At 43.3% G+C, this 26697-nt stretch overlaps 1 protein-coding gene across 18 annotated transcripts; it reads right to left on the reverse strand.

Annotated features, from left to right (window-relative positions):
• Nucleotides 1-9035: 9035 nt before the first annotated feature.
• On the reverse strand, nucleotides 9036-25843 carry LOC106730410 (golgin subfamily A member 6-like protein 22). Of its 18 annotated transcripts, XM_032487017.1 has the most exons (16): nucleotides 25689-25837; nucleotides 24991-25100; nucleotides 22219-22377; nucleotides 21682-21878; nucleotides 19587-19671; nucleotides 19042-19229; nucleotides 16090-16174; nucleotides 15579-15743; nucleotides 15064-15222; nucleotides 14513-14712; nucleotides 12874-12958; nucleotides 12348-12506; nucleotides 11846-12001; nucleotides 11333-11491; nucleotides 10811-11013; nucleotides 9036-9837 (listed from the first exon to the last, which is right to left on the reverse strand). In XM_032487017.1, exons 3-16 carry the CDS (start codon nucleotides 22256-22258, stop codon nucleotides 9769-9771), a joined length of 1950 nt encoding a protein of 649 aa, XP_032342908.1. In that variant the 5' UTR covers nucleotides 22259-22377; nucleotides 24991-25100; nucleotides 25689-25837; the 3' UTR covers nucleotides 9036-9768. The 18 variants fall into 18 exon arrangements, with proteins under 18 accessions (XP_032342908.1, XP_032342907.1, XP_032342914.1 ...); XM_032487016.1 differs by lacking the exon at nucleotides 24991-25100 and having other exon boundaries at nucleotides 25689-25841; XM_032487023.1 differs by lacking the exon at nucleotides 24991-25100 and having other exon boundaries at nucleotides 19042-19226; nucleotides 22219-22380; nucleotides 25689-25841.
• Between the last annotated feature and the right edge of the window lie 854 nt (nucleotides 25844-26697).

Here is a 26697-nt window from a genome sequence, read left to right on the forward strand (position 1 = left end):
TCTTACACATAGTGGAAGATAACCAAGATTCTGATCCCCCAGATGGTTCTCCCTTTAAAAATTTGCATGGTTCAACACAATTTTTGGAGTTGGTTTTGAATAGAAGTCTGCCTTCTTCCCAGGTTACCCAACTCCTGAATAAAGCAGCCTTTCCTTTCCAACCAACACTTGTCTCTTGAGTGTTGGCTGTAGAGTGGTGAGCAGCCAAAGCTGAGTTCCATAACTGAATAACACATTGTGAGTTTAATGACATATGTATGAACATTTTCCCACATGTTTATTGGCCCTTTTATATACTATTTTGTTATATTGTTATAAAAATGGTATCATTTACATATGCAGCTGTTTTTAACATTTCTTTTTTCACATGACCTTTTGTTTGGTTTTGAGATCTGTGTGTGAGTGTATGTATTCTGGAAGAGATGTTTATATGTATATAATATTTGGATTTGCCCACTGAAACACATTTAGGCTGGTTTCATTTTTAATTATTTCTAAGACCAGGTCTAGTTTTGGCAGCATATGAGTCTATAGCTCATCCTCCAGTACTTATCTCAGAGCCAATCTCATGCAAGGAACCCAGTCTTCAAGACAGTCTGTCTTGACACATGAGACATAATAAATAGTTTAGAATAGTCCAAGATTATGTGGCATGGACCTCCATTTCCTTCCCTAGGAATTCACTTTCAAAGCTCTTTTCAGCTGGCAGCTTTCTTCATTCTTCTAAGATAATTTATTGGAATAAAAACTCATTTATCTAATTCAAGCAGACCATTCCAAATTACATAGCTTTCCAAAGGGGAAAAAAAATCAAGGAGTGCTTTCCATTATTTTCTGTGGCATTTGGATGGTTTCTAGGGCTGGCTTACATCATGCTGTGTCCTTATCTAATCCTTTGCAACATGACTTTTATAGTCCTGGGGAAGGCAACCTCTCATCTTTTGGATGGTAATTCAATCAAACAGAGCTGCGTACAGCAACTTCCTATAACCCCACTGAAAAGGCAAGACCTTCCAAAGAGCTTGTGTGTGAGTGTAATAGATTTTACTGAAGATGGGGAGAACATCTTTATCTCCCTGAGGTTTGTTTGCCCATCACAGCTTTTTTTTTTTTTTTTTTACAATAATGTTAGATTTTATAACTGCCCTTTACCTTTATTGAGATCTTTATTTCTTCTTTTCTTTAAAACTTTTTTTATTGAGTTATACTCATTTTACAATGTTGTGTCAAATTCCAGTGTAGAGCACAGTTTTTCAGTTATACATGAACATATATATATTCATTGTCACTTTTTTTCACTGTGAGCTACCACAAGATCTTGTATATATTTCCCTGTGCTATACAGTATAATCTTATTTGTCTATTATGCATTTTGAAATTCCAGTCTGTCCCTTCCCACGCCCCACCCCCTTGGCAACCACAAGTTTGTATTCTATGTCCATGAGTCTGTTTGTTTTGTATTTATATTTTTGGGTTTTTTTTTTTTTTTTTAAGATTCCACATATGAGTGATCTCATATGGTATATTTCTTTCTCTTTCTGGCTTACTTCACTTAGAATTACATTTTCCAGGAACATCCACGTTGCTGCAAATGGCGTTATGTTGTCGGGTTTTATGGCTGAATAGTATTCCACTGTATAAATAAATATACCACATCTTTATCCAGTCTTCTGTTGATGGACATTTAGGCCGCCTCCATGTCTTGGCCATTGTAAACAGTGCTGCTATGAAAATTGGAGTGCAGGTGTCATTTTGATGTAGGGCTCCTGCTCCCTAAAGTGGGTATCTTGAATGCAGCATATTGAAGGTTCTTGCTTTATTATCCAGTCTGCCACTCTACGTCTTTTGACTGTAGCATTTAGTCCATTAACATTTATAGTAATTAATGATAGACGAGTGTTTATTGCCATTTTAAACTTATTTTTGCAGTTGATTTGGTATTTCCTCTTTGTTCCTTTCTTCTTCCTTTTGTGGTTTGGTAATTTCTCTTTGTATTATCTTGGATTTTATTTAATCTTTGTGACTCACTTGTAAGATTTTGTCTTGTGGTTACCCTTTTTTGTAAGTCTATTAACCCATAACTATAACTGTTTGTATTAAACAGATAGTAATATAATCTCAAACCCATCCAAAGGAGAACAAAAAATTAAAAAAAAAAAAAAAACTCTATATTTCCTTGCTTCCCTCTCCCACTCTTAATGATTTAGATGTCTTCTTTCACAATTTTGTATTTATTCTATTTGTAATTCATGGTGGTTTTCACCTTTCCAGTTATGAGTTTCTCATTTTTGTAGCATTCTGCTTGTTTTCTATTTAGAGTAGACCTGTCAATATTTCTTTCAGCGTGGGGTTAGTGATGCTAAACTCTTTTAGTTTTTGCCTGTCTGTGAAATTCTTTGTCTCTCCTTCTATTCTAAAGGATAGCCTTGCTGGATAAAGTATCCTAGGCTGCATCTTTTTTTCATTCAGGACTTTGAATATATCTTGCCACTCCCTTCTGGCCTGTAGTGTTTGTGTAGAGGAATCAGCTGAGAGCCTTATGGGGGTTCCCTTGTAACTCACTCTTTGTTTTTCTCTTGCTGCCTTTAGGATCATTTCATTATCCTTGACTCTGGCCATCTTGATTATGATATGTCTTGGTGTGGGTCTGTTTGGGTTCTTCCTCTTTGGGACCCTCTGAGCTTCCTGTACTTGGATATCTGATTCCTCCTTTAGGTTTGGGAAGTTTCCAGTCATGATTTCTTCAAATACATTTTCAATCCCCTTTGTTCTTTCTTCCCCTTCTGAAACCCCTATTATGCATAGGTTGGCATGCTTTATAGCCTCCCATATGTCCCTTATAATGTTTTCATTGTTTTTTATTTGTTTTTCTTTGAGCTGTTCTGATTGGGTGCTTTCTGTTGCCCTGTCTTCTAGGTCACTTGTACCCCTGCTTTGTACAGCCTTTAGATCAGCTCTCAGCTCAGCAAATGAGTTTACCAATTCTACTTGGCTCTTCTTTATAGCTTCAATTTCATTTTTGACATATTTTATATCTCTAAACACTGTCTCTTTTAGTTCCTTCAGTACTTTGATCACTCCTTTTTTGAAATCTTGTTCTAGTAGGCCATCAATGTCTACTTCATTGGTTCTTTCAGGGGATTTCTTTTGCTCTTTTAATTGGGAATGGTTCCTCTGCTTCTTCATCTTGCTCATATCTTTCTGGCACTGTGGCTTATGGAGTATCAGTTATCTATTGTGGTCCTTAAGGAGTTTATTTATTTATCTATCTAAAGCCTATGCAGGAATAAAACTTTAAAAACAAGAGAGAATTTTAAAAGAATGGAGAAAAAAGATTTGAAAACAGAGTATAATCAATAATAGAAGAGCAAATTGAAGCAGAATAGCAATTGAGTTGAGATGTCTTTTAAAAACCTTAAAAAAAGGAGAAAAAATCAGAAAACAATATTTGAAACCTGTGTATAATCAATAACAAGGGATCAAAACCAAGAGAATTAAAAATGTAATGAAGTGGATTTTTAAAAATAATAATAAAAAGATTTTAAAAGACAAATTTTAAAGGGATTAAAACTGGAGACATATACAATTGTTTAAAAAGTAAAATTTTAAAAGGTAATAGAAATTAGATTTTTAAAAAGATAAGACAATAGAGAATTTTTAAAGAAGGGAGAAAAAAAGGCTTGAAAATAGTATATAATCAATAATAGAAGAGCAAGTTGAAGCAGAATAGCAATCAAGTTGAGACATCTTCTAAAAACCTAAAAAAAGGAGAAACAATCAAAAAAACAATATCTGAAATCTGTGTATAATCAGTAACAGGAGATCAAAGCCAAGAGAATTAAAAATGAAATGAGGTGGATTTTTAAAAAATAATAATAATAAAAATATTTCAAAAGAAAAATTTAAAAGAGATTAAAACTGTAAACATATACAACGGTTTAAAAAGTAAAAATTAAAAATGTAATAGAAAATAGAACAGATATAAAAAAGTCTTTAAAAAAAGGATGTGTTCTGAAGACTCAACGATTTTATTGAGAAGTCTTCTGTCTTCGCCCTGTTTCCTGAACTCAGCTTGCTGCTGCCAGAGGCCCTCCATTGTCGCCCTCGTCTGTGCTGCTCCTAGTGCCTGTTGGCAAGCAGATCATGCCCCCTCCCAACACTGGGTCAGGTGCTGCTCTCCTTCGCTGTGGGTGGGCGGGTCACTCCCCCTCCCCTCCCCTCCCCATGCCACAGTCAGATGTTGCAGACTGGCAACATGTGCAGGCGGATCACGCGCTCTCCCAGCACCGTGGTCCGGTGCTGTGTTCCCGCCAGAAAGGCGGGGGCCGCCCACCCTCTCCCAGCGCCGGTTGCTCCGCTGCTCTGTGCAGCAGCCCGCTCCGCCTCGGGTGGGCGCTCCGTAGGCGGGCTCAGGGAAGACCGCGGAATGGCCCCAACCCTGCTCTGTGGAAAACTCAGCTCCTTGCTTGTCTTGGCAGCACAAGTTCTCTGAGGTACCAGGGCAGAAAGATCCTGCCTCCGGCTGTAAACAAGCCTCAGTCCTGCCCAGGAGGTTGCAGAAGCCCCCAGGTACAGATTCAGGGCTCGGCCCCACCCCGGCCCAGGCGCAGCGCACAGGAGGAGATGGCGGCTGTGGCCGCGCCCCGCCTCTCTTCTCGCGAGAAGTGCCAGTAATGGCGGCGCCGGTCTGAGGAGACAAAGGCTACGGCGCCCCTCCCCCCAGGGCATTCCAGCTGTGTTGCTTGCTTTTTTCGCAATTTATGGGGGACCGAGGTGGTCCTGCTTCTTATCCCCCTCCCAGCCACAGCGCGCAGCCCCCTGCATTCCCCGGGGGCTGCCTCAGCGCAGTCGCCCTAGTCCTCCGCCCCGCTCACGCAGCTTTTCCTGGCCCCCAGCTGCCGGCTCACCTCTCAGGCTGGGTGTCACGGGGACCCCTTGTGCCTGTTCAACTTAGTTCTGTCGATCAAGGGCTGCTCCATACAGATCTGAGCCTCGGAGGCTCCCCCTCCGTCCCGCTGGCTTCTCCGTTGGAGAGGGGAGACCCAGCGAGCGAGCGCCAGTCCTCCTCTGCTGCTCCCTCCCCGCGGGACCGGTCCCACACTGTTTTGCTTTTTCTTCTTTCTTTTTAACTTTTCTCTTACCAGATTCGTGGTGTCTTTGTCTTTTGAAGAGGGCAATGTTCTGTTGGAGTTCAGCAGGTGCTCTGGTTGGCTGGGTGGGTCCGCGGATGTGAGTTCTGGTGTATTTGTGGGCGAGGGTGAGCTACGAACGTCCTTCTACGCCGCCATCTTGGTCCTGCCTCCGAGATCTTTATTTCTTCATATTGCCCATCACAGCTTTGAAGGGAGCCATGAGCTCTTCATTCCACCAAAGCCCAGCCCCTTTCTATCTTACTGGTTCTTCCCCATTTTATTCTTTCCTTTACTCATTATCTTGTTTTGGGGAGCAATTAAAATTTCTATGACAAAGCAATTTAGCACCATTTTTTATTGGTTAGTTTTCTGCTGTTGAAACCTAGCAGAACCCTGCATGATCCTCCCTCATGCAAAAGTCCCTCGATGTCCCCTGTTTCTTGTTTGTAGGGGAAAAAAGAGTTTTTAGTCTCCTAGGCCTTCACTGCATCCCAAAGTGCAGGCTCAAGTGGTTAATAGGACAATAGAGTCACAGAACTCCAAGTTCCTCCTGAAGGGATATAGATGACAGTTGGATACATATCTCTGAGTTCTTCTACAGAAACTAAGTCCCTCAACTAAGTAGAAGGTGGTGACTACATGCTGACCATAAGGACATATACATCAGACTAGTTGGAATCAGAAGATTGAGATTCCATAGATATCACCCTATTACCTTACTACCAACCAATCAGAAGAATGTCACACATTTCCAGGGACAAGTGGACCAATGTCACGGGCAGTAAAAGAATTTACCAAAGACTAAGAAAAGCTTAAAGGACAAAGAAAAGTTTAATAGATATCCTGCTGATACAGTGAACCATGCAGATGAGAAGTGCCTGTGTGAGCTCTGGGGGTTGGTTGCTGAGGCCTTTTATGGGGATGGAGGAGTTGGTAAACACAATGGCTTGGGGGCTGTGTAATCAGCTCCTGCACAAGCTTTTGATTGGTTGTAGGTGACATAAGAAGTTTAGGGTCCCTGAAAGGTGGTGGGATTTATGACTCTGATAAGGTAGGCTCAAACAAACTAGCCTGAGCAATTGTGAGATTAGGCATTACCTAGGGCTATTCAAACATGCCCAGTAAAAAATGTACTTTATCTTTTAAGAGATTACAGGCAGACATCTGAGAACCCAGGAATGAGGGTCATTGGATATTGAAGGACTCCACTTGGCCCCACAACACACCCTGTAAACTTTACATTTTAGAACTCTTCCAGGAAAATGATGGGGGAGTTGGGGCCTTCAGAGCAGAAGCCATCCATTCTCCTTGCATGGCCCTTACATTAAACTGAGACATGGGAAGGGGGCAGTGTACCACCATTAAAAGAAAGTCACAATAGCTAGGCCCAAGCTGGCAGAAGATTTAAATCTCAGTAGACCCGGAGCTTCATCATACGTTCATCCTGATTATTAGCATGCTAGATGGCACTCCCACAGGTGCCATGACAGTTCCCAGGCCAAAAAAATGGGTGATGGCCCAATTCCTGGGAACCCTTGCCCCTTCCTCAAAGTAGCTGGAAAAATCCTCCTACTTGTTAGCATATGAAATTACTGAGCCCAGAAAAACTAACAACCTTGCAGCCGATGGGGGCTCTGTCTATCTTGCCTTCTGAATCGACCCTCACTCTGTCTGTGGAAAGTGTAACTACTTTTCCTTTAAACTAAACACCCCCATGGCTTATGGCTTCTTTGGCTTTCTGAGATGGCCCACCCTCTATCTATGGAGCGTGTATCTCCTGAATAAATCTACATTCACTCTACGATGGCTCGCTTTTGAATTCTTTCCTGAGCGACACCAAGGACCTTCACTTGATGGGGCACATCCCAGGGACTCACCTGAAACCTGGGACTTGGCCATTCTCCTGCCCCATTTTCCTGAGACACCTTTTTTTGCCATCAAGGAAGGAACCAGGAATGGGCTCCAAAAGCATAATGCTAAAATATGTCAAGAGACTTACTTAACTTGGGATGAGGCCATACCAGTTGCCCTGCTATGGATCAGAGTGGCCCCCAGAAGCAGGTTTAAATTAAGCCCCTTTAAAATACTGTACAGTAGGCCATTCCAGGTATTTTACCCAGGCAAGAAAATCTTTAAATGCTCTAAAAGACCTAGCAGTTGCCAATATGCTAAAACTTTAGGCACTATACTAATCTCTTTTTACGAGTTTGCCTCCAGCAGGTCTGCCTGGTAGCCTTGCATCCTTTCTGACCTGGAGACCAAGTCCTCCTTAAAATCTGGACAGAACAGGGACCTGAAACTCAGCTGATTACAAAGTGGATAGGACCGCACGTGTCATTATCGTGTTCTCATTGGTCAGATTAGCTGGAGTAAAGCCATGGATTCATCACACTCAGATTAAAGCAGCACCACTGTCATCAGAATCAAAACATGCCCCGACTCCTGGGAGGCCTGGAGAGCAATGGGTTTGTGAACCCCTAGAAGACTTAAGGCTGCTCTTTAAAAAAGATAAATATTGAGATTGTAATTTCATTGTAGCTGGAGAAGGGTCAATCTATCTGTTTATTTTGTCCAAATAAATAGCACAGGGATCTAGTGTAATTATGGTACAGTAGGAAAGTTAACATTAATAGATATATATTGGGAACTGGAACCAAAACCCCAAGTTCAACAAAGTACTGAGGGGTTTCATCAGGTTCAAGTAGTTGTAGATAAAGAAAGAGGACTGCACTACTGACTGAAGAGTTTAAGGGATGTCCCCTGTCCAAGGCTGACCAGTTCCCTTCCATGATCACCCTCTCACCACCCCTGTTCAGCAGGAAGTAGCCAGGACAGCTGTTGCCCCTTTTCCCACAAGACTGCAGAAAGGACCTTGGCAGTGGGGAGTTGTAATAGAGAAGACCAAATCTGACTCCATGTAAGATCTGCTCCTTTAACTCTAACCCTGTGCTCTGTTTCCTGTGCTTACTCATCCTGGTTCTGCACCTTTTGTAAAAGAATATTGTCTTCTGCCTGAAATGTACAGAATAGCCCATTCTCAAGTCTCTGACCTTTAAGGGCTTAACACTTTTCCATTCATATAGAGATGGGAAGGTTGCAAAGCAGAGAATAACATTTGTCTCATTGGAGGTTTACAGGAACATCATGACCTGACCTACGTGGACAGCTGCAAGGACAAAGGATTCTGACACCAAGAAATTTGCAACAACCAATCACATTGCCTCCCTTTTTTAGTATAAAAGGAGCCTGAATTCTCAGTTGGGTAAGACGGTTCTCCAGGACATTAGTCTGCCATCTTCTCGGTCTGCTGGCTTTTCAAATAAAGTCATTATTCCTTGCCCCAACACCTGGTCTCCCAATTTATTGGCCTGTCGTGCAGTGAGCAGAATGGGTTTGGACTCAGTAGCAAAACACTTTCTCATCATTTTAGTTTCATTTTTCTTATTTTGAGTGACTTGAATATCTGACTTTTCTATAAGCTGTCTATGCAAAGTCAGCCCATTTTTATTGATTTGTGGCTCTATATGATTCATACCTAGTATAAATTTTGTTCTCTTCTATGACTTAAATTGAGGTGATCATTTTGGCTTCTGAATGTCTATGCTCCTTTTACCACAACAAATTTATTTTTATGGAGTTTTGTTACTATTTTTATATCTTTGAGTTTTATGTCACTTAAAAATAAATTTGATATTCCAAATTTGTTTTACAATTATCTGACATTTATTATTTTTATGGAGATGTTTAAATGTTTCAGTCTAAGGTTAGGCTGGAATTTACTCTGTGCGAGGTTTATAAGAGCTCTAGTCACCCTTTTACGCTACGTGGCTGTCCAGACGGCTGACGACACTTGATGTATGGTTTATATTTTTCCACTGATTTGAAATAACACTCTTCACATACTTTCAATCAAGTATGTTCTCAGTTCTATTTTTAGACTGTAACATGTTCTTATGCTCTGTTTTTATATTTCTGCCTTGGCAACACATTGTTCTAATTATTGTAATTCTGTACATTTCATTGTGACTCTTCAAATTGTCATGGCTTTTTAATGTTTTTTTTTTTTTTTTTTTTTTGATCAGCTTCATTTAAAATTTAGAAACAGTCTTTGTGAAATTTTAACTTGGAACACATAAAATTTACACGTGAACTAAGAGACAGTTATTTTATAGGCGGAACTGGTTCTTTCCTCTCAAGAACACAGTGTACATACCCATTTCTATAACTATTCATATGTGATTTGCAGCAGCATTTCTTAGTAAGTATATTCCAATATTGGGCTTTTTAAAAATATATCATGAATCTGAGCATCTCTTTCTTTTCTACTCAGTTGTTTCCATTTCCATCTAAATCAACTTTCCAGCCACATTAATTCTATCATTTGTTTGCCAGGCACTGATGTCCTATATTAGGTGATTTTCCTATTTTTCTACAAAAATTTGATTTAAAAAAAGAGAAAGTGTACACACAAATAAAAATAGGTCAGATCAAAAAGCTGTTATAAAAAGTTGTAAAACTGCCAGAATTCAAAACAAGAGAAAAACTGGGTAATTAGTGACCACGCATGGTTTCTCTTCTCCCAAATCCAAGATCAAAACAAAAGGCAGTGAAGTACTTTCTTCCTCACTGTCTTCTTCTATCTAGGACGTGCAGTCATTTTCAGCATTTTGCTCATTATCCGATCATTTTCGTTGTTTATTGTGGCCTAAAAAAGAATGATGTGTTAGTAAAAGGAAAACTATTTAAAATCCCAGTCTTTCAAATACAAGGTTTTCTATTACCAGTTTATAAAATTATCTGTGTTTTCCTTTTAAACAGTTATCTCTTATCAGATCATGAAAAGATACTGTTTACATTAGGAGTATCTCCTGGTTTAGGCTTGGAAGGTGAGAGGACGCACAGCACAACCTCGTTCACACTCACCCACCACCAGGGTTTGGCCAGGTGGCTAATGAGGCACGGGGACAGTTGCTATAATAAGACATTCCAGCCACATTGATGTTATTTGGGAGAGAGCCTTGCCTCTGAATGGCACAAATTCTCACCTATGTCTTAGAAATACTGGGAACTCCTAAGCTGATTTAGAACTCTGATGTAAACATTTGCAGATGGGAGAAGAGAGAACTATGCTGTGTGCTGACTCAGGCAGATTCTCCTTACGTGGACACACCTGCAGCCAGGTTAGAAGCTGTCAATTCTCCTTATTTCTAAATCTGTGCATATTTGATAGATTCAGGTTAGCAAGCTCTATCTTAGGTTCTCAGGATGGTAGTAGTGTTCCTGATAATTGGCAATAATCTTAGTAAATTGAACTGGTTCCTGCTTACAGTATATATACTTTGTTAGAACATCCACTTGATGACCCTGGGAGCCCCATTTAATACTGAGCACAAGAGATCATCCAGGAATCCCTCAGCACAGCATCACAAGCCCCGGGAAAGTCATTTACACCCTATTAATGCTTAGAGGTACCGAAGTCCCCCTGGACTCTTCAGAAACTCACTGTGAACAGAATTCAAGTGAGTGGATATAAGCCATTACAAACTCAGGGCTTTCAGTGAAACAAAAGCAGTAAAAGAAGATACTTCCCCTTGACTTTGCTTTAATTCTCACCCATCCCCTCCTGAGGTTCAAGAACTTTGTTCCATAGTCACTGCCCAGACCCAGACCAGACCTACCTCGAGCAATTCAGTACTCTCACTTATCTTTCTGAGAAGGTCATCAATTCCTTGGATCTCTTCTGTAATTATGACTCTGTAAAACTCAAACGCTCTTTCTTGGTCTTCCAACATTTGCTGCAGTTCTCTAACTTTTTGTTCAAGATCCACCTTTTCTCCCTCAGCTGCCTCACTTAGGTCCCACTCTGCTGTGCCAGGGAGATCTCAGAGAGGGAAGGAAACAACAGTCAGCCCCGAGAGCTACAGCCCTTCATTCCCAACCCCCTGCCAACTCGGTGGGCAAACTGTCTGGAAAAAGCAGATGGACATGCCTGAATTCTCCTGAGGCCACACCAGGAAGGCCCTGGCTGGCTGGCTGGCTGGCTGGACCTGCAGCCACAACTGGCCCTATTTTCAGACATAGCAGACTGTGTTCACAGGAGCAGAGGAAGCTCCCTGACTTAGGAAGCACCTCCTGTCAGGGTCTCCGAGGGCACTGCAGGAACCTCCCCGCCCCACTGTGAGCTGAGCCCTCCCCTGTACCTGCTGAGGTCTTTTCCCTTTTGCTGATCCCCTCTGTCACTTGGGCTTTTAATCCATTGACGTCTGTTTGTCGGTCCTCCAACTTCTGCTGCAGCCCTTTAACATTTTGCTCAAGAGACTCCTCTTCCCTCTCAGCTTCTTCTCTTTTGTTTGGCTCTTCTTCTCCAAGAAAATTTTAGAGAAAGAAGAAAGCTACAGTCAGCCCTGAGAGCTACAGTCACTCATTCTCCGACCTTCCACTTTCTCAGTGAAAAAAAGTCTGGAAAAAACAGATGGACATGTCTGAACACACCTGTAACCACACTTAAGGGTGAGTGTGAGAATCTGCTAGGAAGCACTCTGACGGGCTCGCTGGCCCTACAACAACAACCTGCCATGTTATTTTCAGATGGATCAGAGTCTATTCACAGGAGGAGAGCAAGCTCTCTGATTCTGGAGTTCCTCCCATCAAAATTCCCAGCTGTCATTGCAGGAACCTCCCCACCCCACTGTGAGCTGATCCTTCCCCTGTACCTGCCGAGGTCTTTTCTCTTTCTTTCATCTCCTCTGGTATTTGGGGTCTAAATCCCTCGGAGACACTTTCTTGGTCCTCCAACATTTGCTGCAGCTCTTTAATCTTTTGTTTAAGCAATTCCATTTCCCTCTCAACTTCTTTTTTGTCCAGATCTTCTGCTCCAAGAAAATTTTAGAGAGAGAAGACAACAGTCAGCCCTGAGAGCTACAATTGCTCATTGATCAACTCTCCACTTTCTCAGTGACTAAACTGTTTTGAAAAAGCAGACGGATATGTCTAAAGTCATCGCTAACCTGGCATTATGGTCAAGTTTAAGAATGTGCTGGGAAAGACCCTGACTGGCTGCTTGGACCTACAACCACAACTCCCTTTATTATTTTCATACGTAGCAAAGTGTGTTCACAGGAGGAGAGGAAGGTTCTGGAGTTCTTCCCGTCAAAGTTCTCAGCTGTCATTGCAGGAACCTCCCCACCCCACTGTGAGCTGATCCTTCCCCTGTACCTGCCGAGGTCTTTTCTCTTTCTTTCATCTCCTCTGGTATTTGGGGTCTAAATCCCTCGGAGACTCTTTCTTGGTCCTCCAACATTTGCTGCAGCTCTTTAATCTTTTCCTCAAGAGGCTCCTTTCCCCTCTCAGCTGCCTCTCTTCTGGCCCACTCTGCTGCTCCAGGAAGATTTCAGAGAGGGAAGAAAACAACATTCAGCCCTGAGAACTACAACCCTTCATTCCCCAACCCTCCACTTTCTCATTGACCAAACTGTCTGGAAAAAGCAGATGGACGTGTCTGAATTCACCTGTGGCCACATATAAGAGCAGTTGTGAGAATGTGCTAGGAAAGGCCCTGGCTGGCTGGCTGGACCTCTGGCCACCACTCGCCTTGTACTCTTCAGACGGAGCAGAGTGTGTTCACAGGAGGAGAGGAAGCTCCCTGCTTCAGGACGGGCCTCCTGCTAGAGTCCTCAGAGGGCACTGGAGGAACCTCCCCACCCCACTGTGAGCTGAGCCCTCCCCTGTACCTGCTGAGTACCTGCTAAGGTCTTTACTGCAACACAACAGAGCTCATCTTTCTTTATGCAGCATTTCTCTCGTCGCTTTAGTAATATCAATAAGGCCTGGAGACCACAAAAGGGCAGACATGTCAGGCAGGTCAAACCTGAACTTCCACTGAAATATTCTGAGAAAAGAACTGTTCTGATTAACATTCTCTGCTTGCTTCCCACTACCTAGAGGTAAAGTTTCCAAGATTCCACCTACAATGCTACTGTTCAAGCCTCCTTTGACAGCCTTGCTTTCCACCACCCATGCTAGGTTCTGCCGGTTAGAAGAATGGCCAGTTTTACAAATATGTAAGCGTGGTACTTTCATATTTTTCACATGCTTTTTTTTTTTCTTTCTGCATTTGGCTTTTCTGGTAACAAGCCATGCTAGACGATATTCAGAAACTTTTCAAAATTTACATCACACTCCTCTTCCAGGAAAACATCTTAAACCACCTTCCCCATGTGAAATCATTACGCATTTACATCGGTCCATTTGTATCAATTATACATTTTAACTGCACTAAATTTATGGTCTGTGGATTATATCTCAGTAACATTGTTTATAGAAAACTGAATTACTCCAAACTCAGGAAAAATACTGAAACACTCTCTTTAAGGACACTAGTAAGCCTCTTAACCCCATGAGCCGTCCTTGTGGAGTGCAGGGTTTGCATTATATAATCCCTGTGGTGCCTGGCAGCTGCGGCATCCTGAGCATCCATTTACAGCTTATGATTAACAGTAAGCAACTAAAAGCAAAATAAAAGAAAAGAAAGGTCTGGTGAGAGAATCATCCTAGAAAATCTTGTGTTACTATGGATGGGAAAGAGTGCACAGAAAAAGGAACAACCTCAAGATCACTGAAGTGTGTTCCAAGCACATAAGGAAACTTTGCAAGTGTTCAGGCAAGGAGGACTTCTGAGCGTCTGTACTCACTTTGCCTCAGAGGTCAAACAGACTTCCTAAAAAAGTACCTAACTTTGGAAGAGAAGGAGACTAACTGGAGTAATATAGTCGTCTAGAACTCCCTTATTCAGAAGAATCAGGGTGCTTCTACTATGAACGATAGTAAATCTACGGCCAAGAGCGTGGCCTCTAGCAAGAGGAGAAAACATAAAGCATGGCCTGCGCTGCTGCAGCCGCCCCTCCTGCTTAGTTAGACACACTCCGTTAGAACATCTGCCTGACAGCCCAGGAAACCCATTTAATACTGGCACCAGGAGCTCATCCACGAACCCCCAAAACGGCAGCACAAGCCCTGAGAAAGTTCACTATATATTTTTTTTCACGAGCTAAAAAGGTACATATATATATTTTTTGAAGTACAGTCAATAACAATGTGTCGGTCTCTGGTGTACAGCACAATGTCCCAGTCATGCATGTACATACATGTATTGGTTCTCATATTTTTTGCAGGTACCAGAGACCTCCAGGTCTTTCAGAAACTCACAGTGAACAGAACTCAAGTTTCTGGATATAAGCCGTTAAGACTCAGGGCTTCTAGGGAGTCAAAGCCAGTACAGCGCAGGGGTGCTTCCCTCTGACTTTGCCTTGATTCTCCCCCTCCCCCTCCTGAGGTCCCAGGGCTTTGTTCACAGTCACTGCCCAGACCCAGACCTGACCTACCTCGAGACTCTCAATCCTCTTATTCATCTTCTTCCGAAGTCTGTCTCTTTCTATTATCTCCTCTGTCACTTGAGCTCTAAACCTCTGGAAGGCTCTTTCCTGCTTGTGCAACTTTCGCTGCAATTCTTTAACCTTTTGCTCTAGGGGCACCTTTTCTCTCTTGAGACACACAGAAACTGCTCTTCTGGCCCACTCTTCTGCTGCAGGAAGATTTCAGGGAAGAAGGAAAACAGCAGTCAGCCCTGGGAGCTACAACTGCTCATCCCACAACCCACCATTTCTCAGTGACCAAACTGTCTCGAAAAAGCAGATGGACGTGTCTGAATTCACCTGTGGCCACATATAAGAGCAGTTGTGAGAATGTGCTAGAAAAGGCCCTGGCTGGCTGGCTGGACCTGCGACCACAACTCGCCTTGTACTCTTCAGACGGAGCAGAGTGTGTTCACAGGAGAAGAGCAAGCTCTCTGATTCTGGAGTTCTTCCCGTCAAAGTTCTCAGACATCATTGCAGGAACCTCCCCACCCCACTGTGAGCTGATCCTTCCCCTGTACCTGCCGAGGTCTTTTCTCTTTCTTTCATCTCCTCTGGCACTTGGGCTCTAAATCCCTCGGAGACTCTTTCTTGGTCCTCCAACATTTGCTGCAGCTCTTTAATCTTTTCCTCAAGAGGCTCCTTTCCCCTCTCAGCTGCCTCTCTTCTGGCCCACTCTGCTGCTCCTGGAAGATTTCAGAGAGGGAAGAAAACAACATTCAGCCCTGAGAACTACAACCCTTCATTCCCCAACCCTCCACTTTCTCATTGACCAAACTGTCTGGAAAAAGCAGATGGACGTGTCTGAATTCACCTGTGGCCACATATAAGAGCAGTTGTGAGAATGTGCTAGGAAAGGCCCTGGCTGGCTGGCTGGACCTCTGGCCACCACTCGCCTTGTACTCTTCAGACGGAGCAGAGTGTGTTCACAGGAGGAGAGGAAGCTCCCTGCTTCAGGACGGGCCTCCTGCTAGAGTCCTCAGAGGGCACTGGAGGAACCTCCCCACCCCACTGTGAGCTGAGCCCTCCCCTGTACCTGCTGAGGACTTTTCTCTTTCTATTATCTCCTGTGTCATAATGGCTATAAGTCCTTCATGGACTCTTTCTTGGTCCTCCAACTTTTGCCAGAACTCTGTGTACTTTTGTTCAAGACACTCCATAACCTTCTCAGCTGCCACTCTTCTGGTCCACTCTTCTGCTCCTGGAAGATTTTAGAGAGGGAAGAAAACAAAGTCAGACCTGAGAGCTACCACAGCCCATTCACTACCCTCCACTTTCTCATTGACCAAAAGTTTGGAAAAAGCAGATGGACGTGTCTGAATTCACCTGTGGCCACATATAAGAGCAGTTGTGAGAATGTGCTAGGAAAGGCCCTGGCTGGCTGGCTGGACCTCTGGCCACCACTCGCCTTGTACTCTTCAGACAGAGCAGAGTGTGTTCACAGGAGGAGAGGAAGCTCCCTGACTTAGGAAGCACCTCCTGTCAGGGTCTCCGAGGGCACTGCAGGAACCTGCCCGCCCCACTGTGAGCTGAGCCCTCCCCTGTACCTGCTGAGGTCTTCCCTGCATCACAAAGGAGCTCACTTTTCTTCATGCAGCATTCTTCTTGTTCATCTGTTATCATCACTGAGGCCTGGAGACCACAAAATGGCAAAGACATGTCAGGCAGGTCAAACCTGAATCTCCATTGAAATATTCTGAGAAAACTGTTCTGAATAACATTCCCTGGTTGCTTCCCACCCACTACATGTAAAGTTTCCAAGACCCCTGCTGCCTTGCTGCCCTCCAGCCTGCTTTGCCAGTGCTGCTCCCCACCACCCATTCAAGGTTCCACTAGGCAGAAGACTGTGCAGCTTTACTAATATGTAAACATGGCGGCTTTCGTATTTTTCACATGATGTTTTTTCTGCTTGAAGCTCTTCTGCTTAACATCCCACTCAGGGTAATATGCACACATTTTTCAAATTTTACATCACACTCCTCTTCCAGGGAGATCTTCTACCCCATCTTCCTCATGTGAAATTGCTGAACGTTTACATTGGTACATCTGTACCAACTGTGCATTTCATTTTTTTCCCTTTTTTAGTTTTATTAGGTAGAATTATTACAGTTTGACTGCACATACACAGTTATTTTGCATGTAAATACATGTATACAGTATACTGCACTTTTTTAGTTGACATCTGTGTACTGATTGTTTCTAAGAACAGATTAGAGCTTTAGCTTTTTTAACTTACACAGTTACCAAAGGAATAAAGCCAACCACAAAATGAGAATCAGCACAATGAGGTAATACGATCATAAAGGACAGTCAGATGTGCTCACACGCATTCAAGAGATCAGTCATCTAAAGTCATAAATAGTAAATAGTTCATTTGTGTCCTTATTATTGTTGTTGTTACTTTTCAGATTCTTCATATAAATGATGTCATCTGGCATTTTTCTTTCTCTTTCCAACCCACTTCACTTTGAATGACAGTCTTCAGGTCCATCCATATTGCTGCAAATGGCATTATTTTATACTTTTTATGGCTGAGTAGTGTTCCGTTGTATATATGTACCACATCTTCTTTGTCCAGTCATCTGTTGATGGACATTTGGGTTGTTTCCATGTCTTGGCTACTGTAAATAGTGCTGCTATGAACACTGGGATATATGTGTCTTTTTGAATTTTATTTTTCTCTGGATATATGCCCAGGAGTGGGATTGCTGGATCACATGGTAAGTCCAGTTCAGTTTTTTAAAGAACCTCCATACTGTCTTCCATAGTGGTTGCACCAATCTACACTCCCTCCAATAGTGTAGGAGGGCTCCCTTTTCTCCACACCCTCTCCAGCATCTGTTATTTGTAGACTTTTCAATGATAGTCATTCTGGCTGGCATGAGGTGATATCTTATTGTAGTTTTGATCTGCATTTCTCTGACAATTAGTGATGCCGGCCATTTTTTCATGTGCCTACTGGCCAGTTGTGTGTCTTCACTGGAGAATTGCTTATTTAGGTCTTCTGCCCATTTTTGGATTGGGTTGCTTGTTTCTTTGATATTAAGATGGACAAGCTGTTTGTATATTTTGGAAATTTGTCCCTTCTCAGTCACATAATTGGCAAATATTTTCTCCCATTCTGTAGGTTGTCTTTTTGTTTTGTTGATGGCATCCTTAGCTGTGCAAAAGCTTTTAAGTTTAATTAGATCCCATTTGTTTATTTTTGCTTTTATTTCCATTACTCCAGGAGCTGTTTCAAAAAATATATTGCTGTAATGCATGTCCACAAGTGTTCTAAGTTTTCCTCTACGAGTTTTATAATTTCTGGTCTTACATTTAGGTCTTTAATCCATTTTGAGTTTATTTCTGTACATGGTGTTAGAGAATGTTCTAATTTCAGTCTTTTACAGGTAGCTGTCCAGTTTTTCCCAACACCACTTATTGAAGAAACTGTCTTTTCTCTATTGTATATTCTTGTCTACTTTGTTGTAGATTAATTGACCCAACTGTGCACTATAAATGCATGGAATTTATGGTTTGTGCATTATATCTCAGTAACATTGTTTAAAGAAAACAGAATTACTCCAAACTCAGGAAAAATACTGAAACACTCTCTTTAAGGACACTAGTAAGCCTCTTAACCCCATGAGCCGTCCTTGTGGAGTGCAGGGTTTGCATTATATAATCCCTGTGGTGCCTGGCAGCTGCGGCATCCTGAGCATCCATTTACAGCTTATGATTAACAGTAAGCAACTAAAAGCAAAATAAAAGAAAAGAAAGGTCTGGTGAGAGAATCATCCTAGAAAATCTTGTGTTACTATGGATGGGAAAGAGTGCACAGAAAAAGGAACAACCTCAAGATCACTGAAGTGTGTTCCAAGCACATAAGGAAACTTTGCAAGTGTTTAGTCAAGGAGGACATCTCAGACCTTTGTACTGACTTTGCTCACAAGTCAGACAGATTTCCTTAAATTGTGCCTAAGATTGGAAGAGGAGAGAAATTGGAGTGATACAGTCCTTTAGAACACTCCTATTCAGAGGAATCATGGTCTTCAACTATGAATGGTAATTAATCTATGGCCAAGAACATGGCCTCTAGTTAGAAGAGGTAATAGGAAGAATCAACTGCTGAGGTAAATCACCATGTGCTGCTCCAGTAACTTCTCCTGCTTGTATTAGATACACACAGTTAGAATGCCTACTTGATAAACCCGGAAACTCAGTTTAATATTGGCTCCATGAGGTCAACAAGAATCCCTCAAAACACAAGTCCTGGGAAAGTTCTTTATATTCTATAAATGCTTGGAGATCCAGAGACCTCCTGGACTCTTCAGAAACCCACAGTGAACAGAACTCAAGTTTCTGGATATAAGCCATTAAAGACTCTGGGCTTCTAGTTAAAAGTACTAAAGCACGACGATGCTTTCCTCTGCGATTTTGTTGAATCCTCATCCATCCCTTCCTCAGGTTCCAGGGCTTTGTTCCATGGTAACTGCGTAGACCCAGACCAGACCTACCTCCAGCTCCTTAATACTCTGGTCCACCTTTCTCAGAAGATCATCACACTCTCGTATCTCCTCTGTCATTTTGACTCTGAATTCCTCAAAGGCTATTTCTTCCTTATCCAGCTTTTGCTGCAGCAACTTAACCTTTTGCTCAAGAGGCTCCTTTCCCCTCTCAGCTGCTTCTCTTCTGGCCCACTCTGCTGCTCCAGGAAGATTTCAGAGAGGGAAGGAAATGAAAGTCAGTTCTGAGAACTACAACCCTCTGCCCACCAACCTTCCACTTTCTCAGTGACCATGTGGTCTGGAAAGAGCAGATGTATGTGTCTAAATTCCCCTGGTGACCACACATGGAGAGCAGGTGTGAGAATGTGCTAGCAAAGGCCCTGACTGACTAGTTGGACCTGCAACCACAACTCGCCTTGTTATTTTCAGATGAAGCAGAGTGTGTTCACAGAAGGAGCGGAAGCTTCCTGCTTCAGGAAGTTCCTCCTGTCAGAGTTTCAGAGAGCATTTCAGAAAACTGCCCAGCCCACTGTGAGCTGAGCCCTCCCCTGTACCTGCTGAGGTCTCCCCTGTATCACAAAGGAGGTCACCTTCCTTCATGCAGCATTCTTCTTGTTCATCTGTTATCATCACCGAGGCCTGGAGACCACAAAAGGGCAAAGACATGACAGGCAGGTCAAACCTAAACTTCCACTGAAATATTCTGAGAGAAGAACTGTTCTGAATAACATGCCCTGGTTGCTTCCCACCCGCTACATGTAACGTTTCCAAGACCCTGCTTACCTCACTACCTCTCCAGCCTCCTCTGCCAGTGCTGCTTCCACCAGGCAGAAGAATGAGCACTTTTACAAACAGGTAAGCTTGGGGGCTTTCGTATTTTTCACATGCTGTTTTTTCTGTTTGGGGCTCTCCTGGTAACATCCCATGTTGGATTGTATGTACAAATAGTTTCAAATTTACAAAACACTCCTTTTCCAGAAAGATGTTCTAAACTTTCCATGGTGACATCATTGTACATTTATATAGGTACATTTGTATCAATTGTACATTTTAAACGCATGGAATTTATGGTGTGTAAATTATAGCTCAATAAGACTCTAAAAAGTCCTTGAATTACCCATCTTAGAAAAAAATACTAAAATACTCTCTTTAAGGCTACTAGTATGTTTTTAACTCCCTGAGCCTTTCTTGTGAAATGCTGAGTTTGAGTTTGCATTATATAATCCCTGTGGTGCCCGGCAGCTGCAGCATCCTGAGTCCATTTACAGCTTATGATTAACAGTAAACAACTAAAAGCAAAATAAAGATAAAGAAAGATCTGGTAAGAGAATCTTCCCAGAGGACTGTAGGTTACTATGAAGGGGAGGGAGTAAACAGGAAAAGCAACAACCTCAAAATAATTTAAGTGTGTTCCAAGCACATGAGGAAACTACAAGTGTTCAGTCAAGGAGGATGTCTGAGTGCCTATACTGACCTTGCTAAGAGATCAGACAGATTTCCAGAAAAAGTGTTGTAAGCAGATATGGTAGGGGCTTCCTGGAGAAAAAAAACCAAGAATGACTTTCTTGACATAAGAGAAGCCATTTTTTGGCCTAAGCCATTTTGTGATCTAAGCCTGGCCACAATACCTGCCTTCGAACAAGTCTCAGTAATAATGCTCTTAAGAGAAGAAAAGGACAAACTTATCAGGCAAGTGATGTAACAATAGCAAAGACAGCAAATAGTTGTAAAGACTCCCAGTTCCATTTTAATGTAAAGACTAACTTGGAGATATTTTGCAGAATCTAAATCCCAACTTGGGCACTCAGCACCCAGATCGGCTGAAATCTGATAGATGATGATATTGACATTTTCTGGCTCTCATGACTCCATTCAAATAAAGCTTGGACTCTGACTGCTGCTCAAGACCCTGCATGAATATGCATGTACCCATAGCTCAAGACTGCCCTAGTTCTGCTGGTCAGTGAGACGGCTTTGGAAAAGCTCCCCGGTGTCCTCCTTATTAGCTGCAAGTAATGAATCCTTCCTTTTCCAATCTTTGGCTTGGTTGTGTCTTTTAGCTCGACACCCACCAAAAGTTTCCAGGTAACAGCACATATTTGGACTAGAAGGAGATAAAATAGAGTAATCGCATCCTTTAGATCTAGCTTACTCAGAAGACTCAGGATCCATCCGCTACGAATGGGAGTTAATCTATGGCCAGGAAGGTGGCCTCTAGTGAGAGGAGAAAACCTGAAGAATGGACTGTGCGGTAAATCGCCATCTGCTGCTCCAGTAAATTCTCCTGCTTATGGAGAATTTAGACACACTCCGTTAGAACATCTACTTGATAATCCTGAAAACCCCATTTAATACTGGCTCCATAAGATCATCCAGGAACCCCCAAAACAGCAGCACAAGCACTGGGAGAGTTCTTTATATCCTATAAATGCTTGGAGGCACCAAGTTCCTCCTAGGCTCTTCAGAAACTCACTGTGAACAGAACTCAAGTTTCTGGATATAAGCCACTAAGACTCAGGGCTTCTAGGGAGTCAAAGCCAGTACAGCGCAGGGGTGCTTCTCTCTCACTTTGCCTTGATTCTCCCCCTCCCCCTCCTGAGGTCCCAGGGCTTTGTTCACAGTCACTGCACACACCCAGACCTGACCTACCTTGAGCCACTCAATCTTCTCATTCATCTCCCTCAGAAGTTTCTCTCTCTCTCTTGTATCTCCTATTATTTTGAATACAAATTTCATGAAGCCTATTTTTTGGTTTTCCAACATTTGCTGCAATTCTTTAACTGTTTGCTCAGGAGGCTCATTTTCCATCCCGGAAAAAATAGGCACCTCTCTTTCGTCCAGATCTTCTGCTCCAAGAAGATTTCATAGAGGAAAGGAAACAACAGTCAGCCCTGAGAGCTACAATGCCCCCATCCCCCAACACTCACTTTCTCAGTGACCAAACTGTCTGAAGAAAGCAAATGGACATGTCTGAATTCACCCGTGACTACACATGACGGACAGGTGTGAGAATCTGCTAGGAAGGGCTCTGACTGGCTGGCTGGACCTGTGTACTTTTCAGATGAAGCAGAGTGTGTTCACAGAAGATGAGGAAGTTCTCTGCTTCTGGAAGCTGCTCCCATCATCGTTCTCAGACGTGACTGCAGGAAACTCCACACCCCATGTGAGCTGAGCCCTCCCCTGTACCTGCTGAGGTCTTTTCTCTTTCTCTTATCTCCTCTGTCATTTTAGCTGTTAATCAATCACTCAGAGACTCTTGGTCCTCCAACTTTTGTCACAGCTCATTAAACTAATGCCGTAGAAGCTCCTGTTCTTTCTCCAGTGCCTCTCTTCTGGCCCACTCCTCTGCTTCAGGAAGATTTTAGAGAGAGAAGAAAACAACAGTTAGCCTGGAGAGCTACAGCCCCTCCATTCCCCAACTATCTGCTTTCTGAGTAACCAAACTGTCTGGAAAAAACCAATGGACGTGTCTGAATTCACCTGTGGCCACACAGCAAGGGCAGGTGTGAGCACGTGCTAGGGAAGACCCTGACTGGCTGGCTGGACCTGCAGCCACAACTCGACTTTATTTTCAGGTGAAGCGGAGTGTGTTCACAGGAGGAGAGGAAGCTCCCTGACTTAGGAAGCACCTCCTGTCAGGGTCTCCGAGGGCACTGCAGGAACCTGCCCGCCCCACTGTGAGCTGAGCCCTCCCCTGTACCTGCTGAGGTCTTCCCTGCATCTCAGAGGAGCTCACCTTTCTTCATGCACATTCTTCCACTTCCTCTCTTATCTTCAGTGTCTCCACAGTGGCGTATCTTTTTACATTCCCATCAACAGCACACAAGTGTTCCAATTTCTCCACATTATCTCTGACATTTATTCTTTTCTGTTTTGTTGATGGTACTCATCCTAACAGGTGTGAGGTAGCTCCTCATTTTAGTTTCTACTCATATTTCCTTACTGGTTAGTGTTGTTAAGCAACTTCTCATAGGCTTATTAGTTATCTGTATATCTTCCTTGGGGAAATGTCTATTCAAGTCTTTTGTCCATTTTTAAATAGGGTTGTTTGTATTCATGTCATTAAGTTTTAGGAGTTCTCTGTGTATTATGGATGTTAATCCCTCACCAGATATGACTTGTAAATATTTTCTCCCACTATCTCAGTTGCATTTTTACTCTGTTGATAGTGCCTTTTTATGCATAAATGTTTAAATATTCATATGTAGGCTGCACTTCAGTCGTCTCTGAGTTCATTCTTCCTTGCTGTGTTCCTGGCACAGTTTGCATAGACTAAGGCCTACAATTAAAAATTCATCTATTTTTGGTTCTGCCCTGACAATGAATCTCTGGAATGGCCAAAGTGCTCCCAGTGCTGTGAGGATCTCAGAGTGGATGTTACTGCTGGCACATTCTGTCATACAGTACAGCGGCTCTACCCAAAGCCGAGGAGGATACGGTGGGGGTCATCATCACTGAGAAGCAAAGTGACCACCTCATCTGATCATCCTCTCCCCAGACCTAAAGTTTAAGCATATGGTAAGAGAAAACTGAGCAGTGGAGCCAATGCTGAGGGAAGGTCTGGGAGTAGGATGACCTGGGAAAACAAGCCAGGAAATGTTAAGCCATGGACTTCATGCATCTCTTCTGTCCCTTGATCCTAGTTATTGAGAAGAGCTGTAGAACTAGTGATGAGGATCGCAAGTATTTATAAAAATCTGAGTTTTTAAGCTGATAAATTCTAGTTTCCCATATGACAGATCAATGATGCATAATACCTATGGAACCATTTATAATATTCAAAGGATTGAAAGAGTTTGGCTTCAAGAAAGGAAACAGCTTTTGGTTTTTCTCCTTTTTTAGAAGTCATAAAAATCCTTTTGGCCACAAATTTTAAGAATTATCCTCTGTGTGGGGAAACTGAGCCACTGGGAAATAGATTTTGTTTTTCCAAACAGAAATGCGCAGCAACATCAAGAAAAGGATGTATGTTATAAGCCAATAAAAAGTATATCTTAATTTAAAAGTCAGTGAAGAACAACAAGAAGACCAACTTCTGCACCATCCATGTAATTGTTCAAAAATGTTCCTGTGAAAAGACTCAGAACCAACTCTGCCCTCAGGTGGGTCTGCATAACCCCTGGACATGTCTGCCACTGAGCTTCATTAAGGTAGGAGACAGAAGCACTTACTTCCCAGGAAGAGCTGAGTTGGTCCTTCCCAGTTTTCAAGAAGTACCAGAAAGAAGCTGCCCTACGGGGTGTCACAGGCAGGCTTGGCTGAGCAGTGACTTAGAGCCAAGGCCAGGAGACAATATGCTTGTTTCCCAATTTTTAAGGGTGCAAATGGGGGTGACAGTAAGGATGCAATATTTAGGTTGCCCACTTGTTTTGGGATCTCACCACCACCCCCCCATTCAAAAAATAAAGGCAGCCAGATCTTTCTGAGCAACTATGGTCTTGACTCAAAAAAGAAAGGAAAAGAAAAGAAGTGTGTAGAAGGTGAATCTAGTGTGGAGCCTGGGTTGAGAACCAGTGATGAGTCTCTCCCAATGTCTATACAGTGAGGAAACTTGAGGTCATGGGTGGAAAAATTGCTTCCCCACTCCTGCCCAACAAAAGATCCAGGAGAAGACCCTCATCTCTCATCTCTCGGGCAGGACTCTTTCCACTCCGCCTGCTGCTGCCCTGGTTACGTGACATGGTGTGAAGCGGTCACCATGCAGCTACCACTGGTCCAAATTAAAAAGCTGAGCTTTCTCAGAACGAAAGCCAGCGTCTGAACCCTGCAGTCCAGACTATCAGGATACATTCCTCCCTGACCTCTCGACTCCGCAGATACCATTTTCAATCAGAAACTGAGAGTTCTGAGGTCAAGATTAAGTTGTATTTAAAAGAGAGCAGACAAATTGGCATTTCTGCTGCACAGCTCTTCAGGTCAGCGAGTTTAGGGAGAAGCTCCCAGCTGCTTCCCACTCACCTCGCTCTTTCCTCCTCCCGCTTTTCTGTTGCTATGTTATAGACGTTGAAAATGAACTAAGGGATGTCTTTCTTCTTTCTCACAATGGAAACAGAGCAAAAAAACTGAAACTGAAAATTAAAGTAATTTTTCTTTCTGGAGTAGGGACCACACATTTGGTAACAACAAAGGATAAAAAACAGGCTTAGATCTTATACTTAATTTTTAAGAGTTGATTAGAGAAAGTGAGAATGAATTATTTTATACAAATACAGCTTTGTGCAATCTTTAGAATATTACATATGGTTAATACTGGAATTCTATAAAAATTTAAAGTGCACATCAAGGACTATCCTTCCTGTTTTTCCAGCGCCCAGTAGGGCACAGTCGGGACCCGTCGGAGGAGGGGAGGAGGGGCAGGAGGGAGCGACTCCACCCACAGCCGCGGCCAGGAGGCGGGGATTGGCCCCTAACCGTTTCCGCGGGTGAGCAGGGGTGCAGCCCTCCTCCTGCCCTGCAGGGCTCTTTGCCGCCTGCGCCCGTGGATGCTCCCGGAGGAGCGGCGCATCCCATTGCAGCCGCCACGGATCCAAAAGGGGACGCTGAGCCTCCCCTGCAAAGTGCCCCGCCCCCGCAGCCTTCCCTCCGGCAGCCGGTGTCTGGGCCTGAGAACTTACTTGACGGAAAGGTTCTTGGAAGTAAGTTAGGCGCAGACTTACTTGGCGCGGGCGGTGCACCGCGAGGCGAGTTCTCAGCTCCCCTGGCTCGCCTTCCGCGCGCCTCCGGCGCCTGGCTCCTCTAGAAACCTGCTGCTCTTTAAAAGATGAGAAGGAAGCCTGATGTGAAAGCCACCCAGTAATGAGGCGGGTTTACGAGAAAGGAAATCGAAAAGACATGCGCTTCTGTTACGGAAATGACAGGCCAGCCAAGAAACAAGCGCCACTCTGAGGTTTGGAGTACTCAGATGTATTACGCCGGCGGGCTCAGAGGGGCTTCTGCTCCTAAGCCCTGAGCGCTTCCAAGACGTGCGCATGAGGTTTTATAGGGTTAAGTACAAGCTTGGGGTGTTCGGCCAACAGGCACGCAATAGCTTTAGAAACATCATTATCGCAAAAGTAGAGGCAGTGAGGCAGCAAACCAACAGTTTCAAGGCCAGATATGTCTCTTTGAAAATCCAGCTGGCTAGCAAAGCATGAACAGGGAATCAGCAAACCGACACTTACTAATTTACATTTACGAGTTAGCCCAGCAGAGCTCAGATCAGTAATCCGACACTTGTTACGCTTAGATTTGTGACTTAGCTTGTTAGCCCAGCTGGGCTTTTCCTTCACACTTCTCCTGAGTTTACCTGGAACAGGTTTTGGTTTTTCTTTTTAACGGAGGCCAGAGCACTCAGGGGTGTGGGCGAAACCCATGCTCCTCCCTCCTCCCCTGCTGGCTGGGTGCCCTTGACCCCGCAGCGGAGGTGGAGCTGGAGCTGGAGCTGGAGGCGGGAATACGAACAAAGCAGCTGTAGCCGAGATCCTGCCACAGCCTGTCTTGGAGGGTACTTTTGGGGGAGGAAACAGAGGATTTAGGGGTTTTAATTTTTTACTTTGCATCTTTTTCTCCTTTCTCTCAGCCTCCTTTCAAAGTATTCTTGTTATTAATATAAGTACTTTTTCATTAACAATAAGTGTGTGTATGAGACTCCTAATTTTACGGTCCAGAAATAATCACCACTGTTTT

This window comes from Camelus ferus, chromosome 9, assembly GCF_009834535.1.
Source record: "Camelus ferus isolate YT-003-E chromosome 9, BCGSAC_Cfer_1.0, whole genome shotgun sequence".
In the NCBI taxonomy this organism is placed as follows: Eukaryota; Metazoa; Chordata; class Mammalia; order Artiodactyla; family Camelidae; genus Camelus; species Camelus ferus.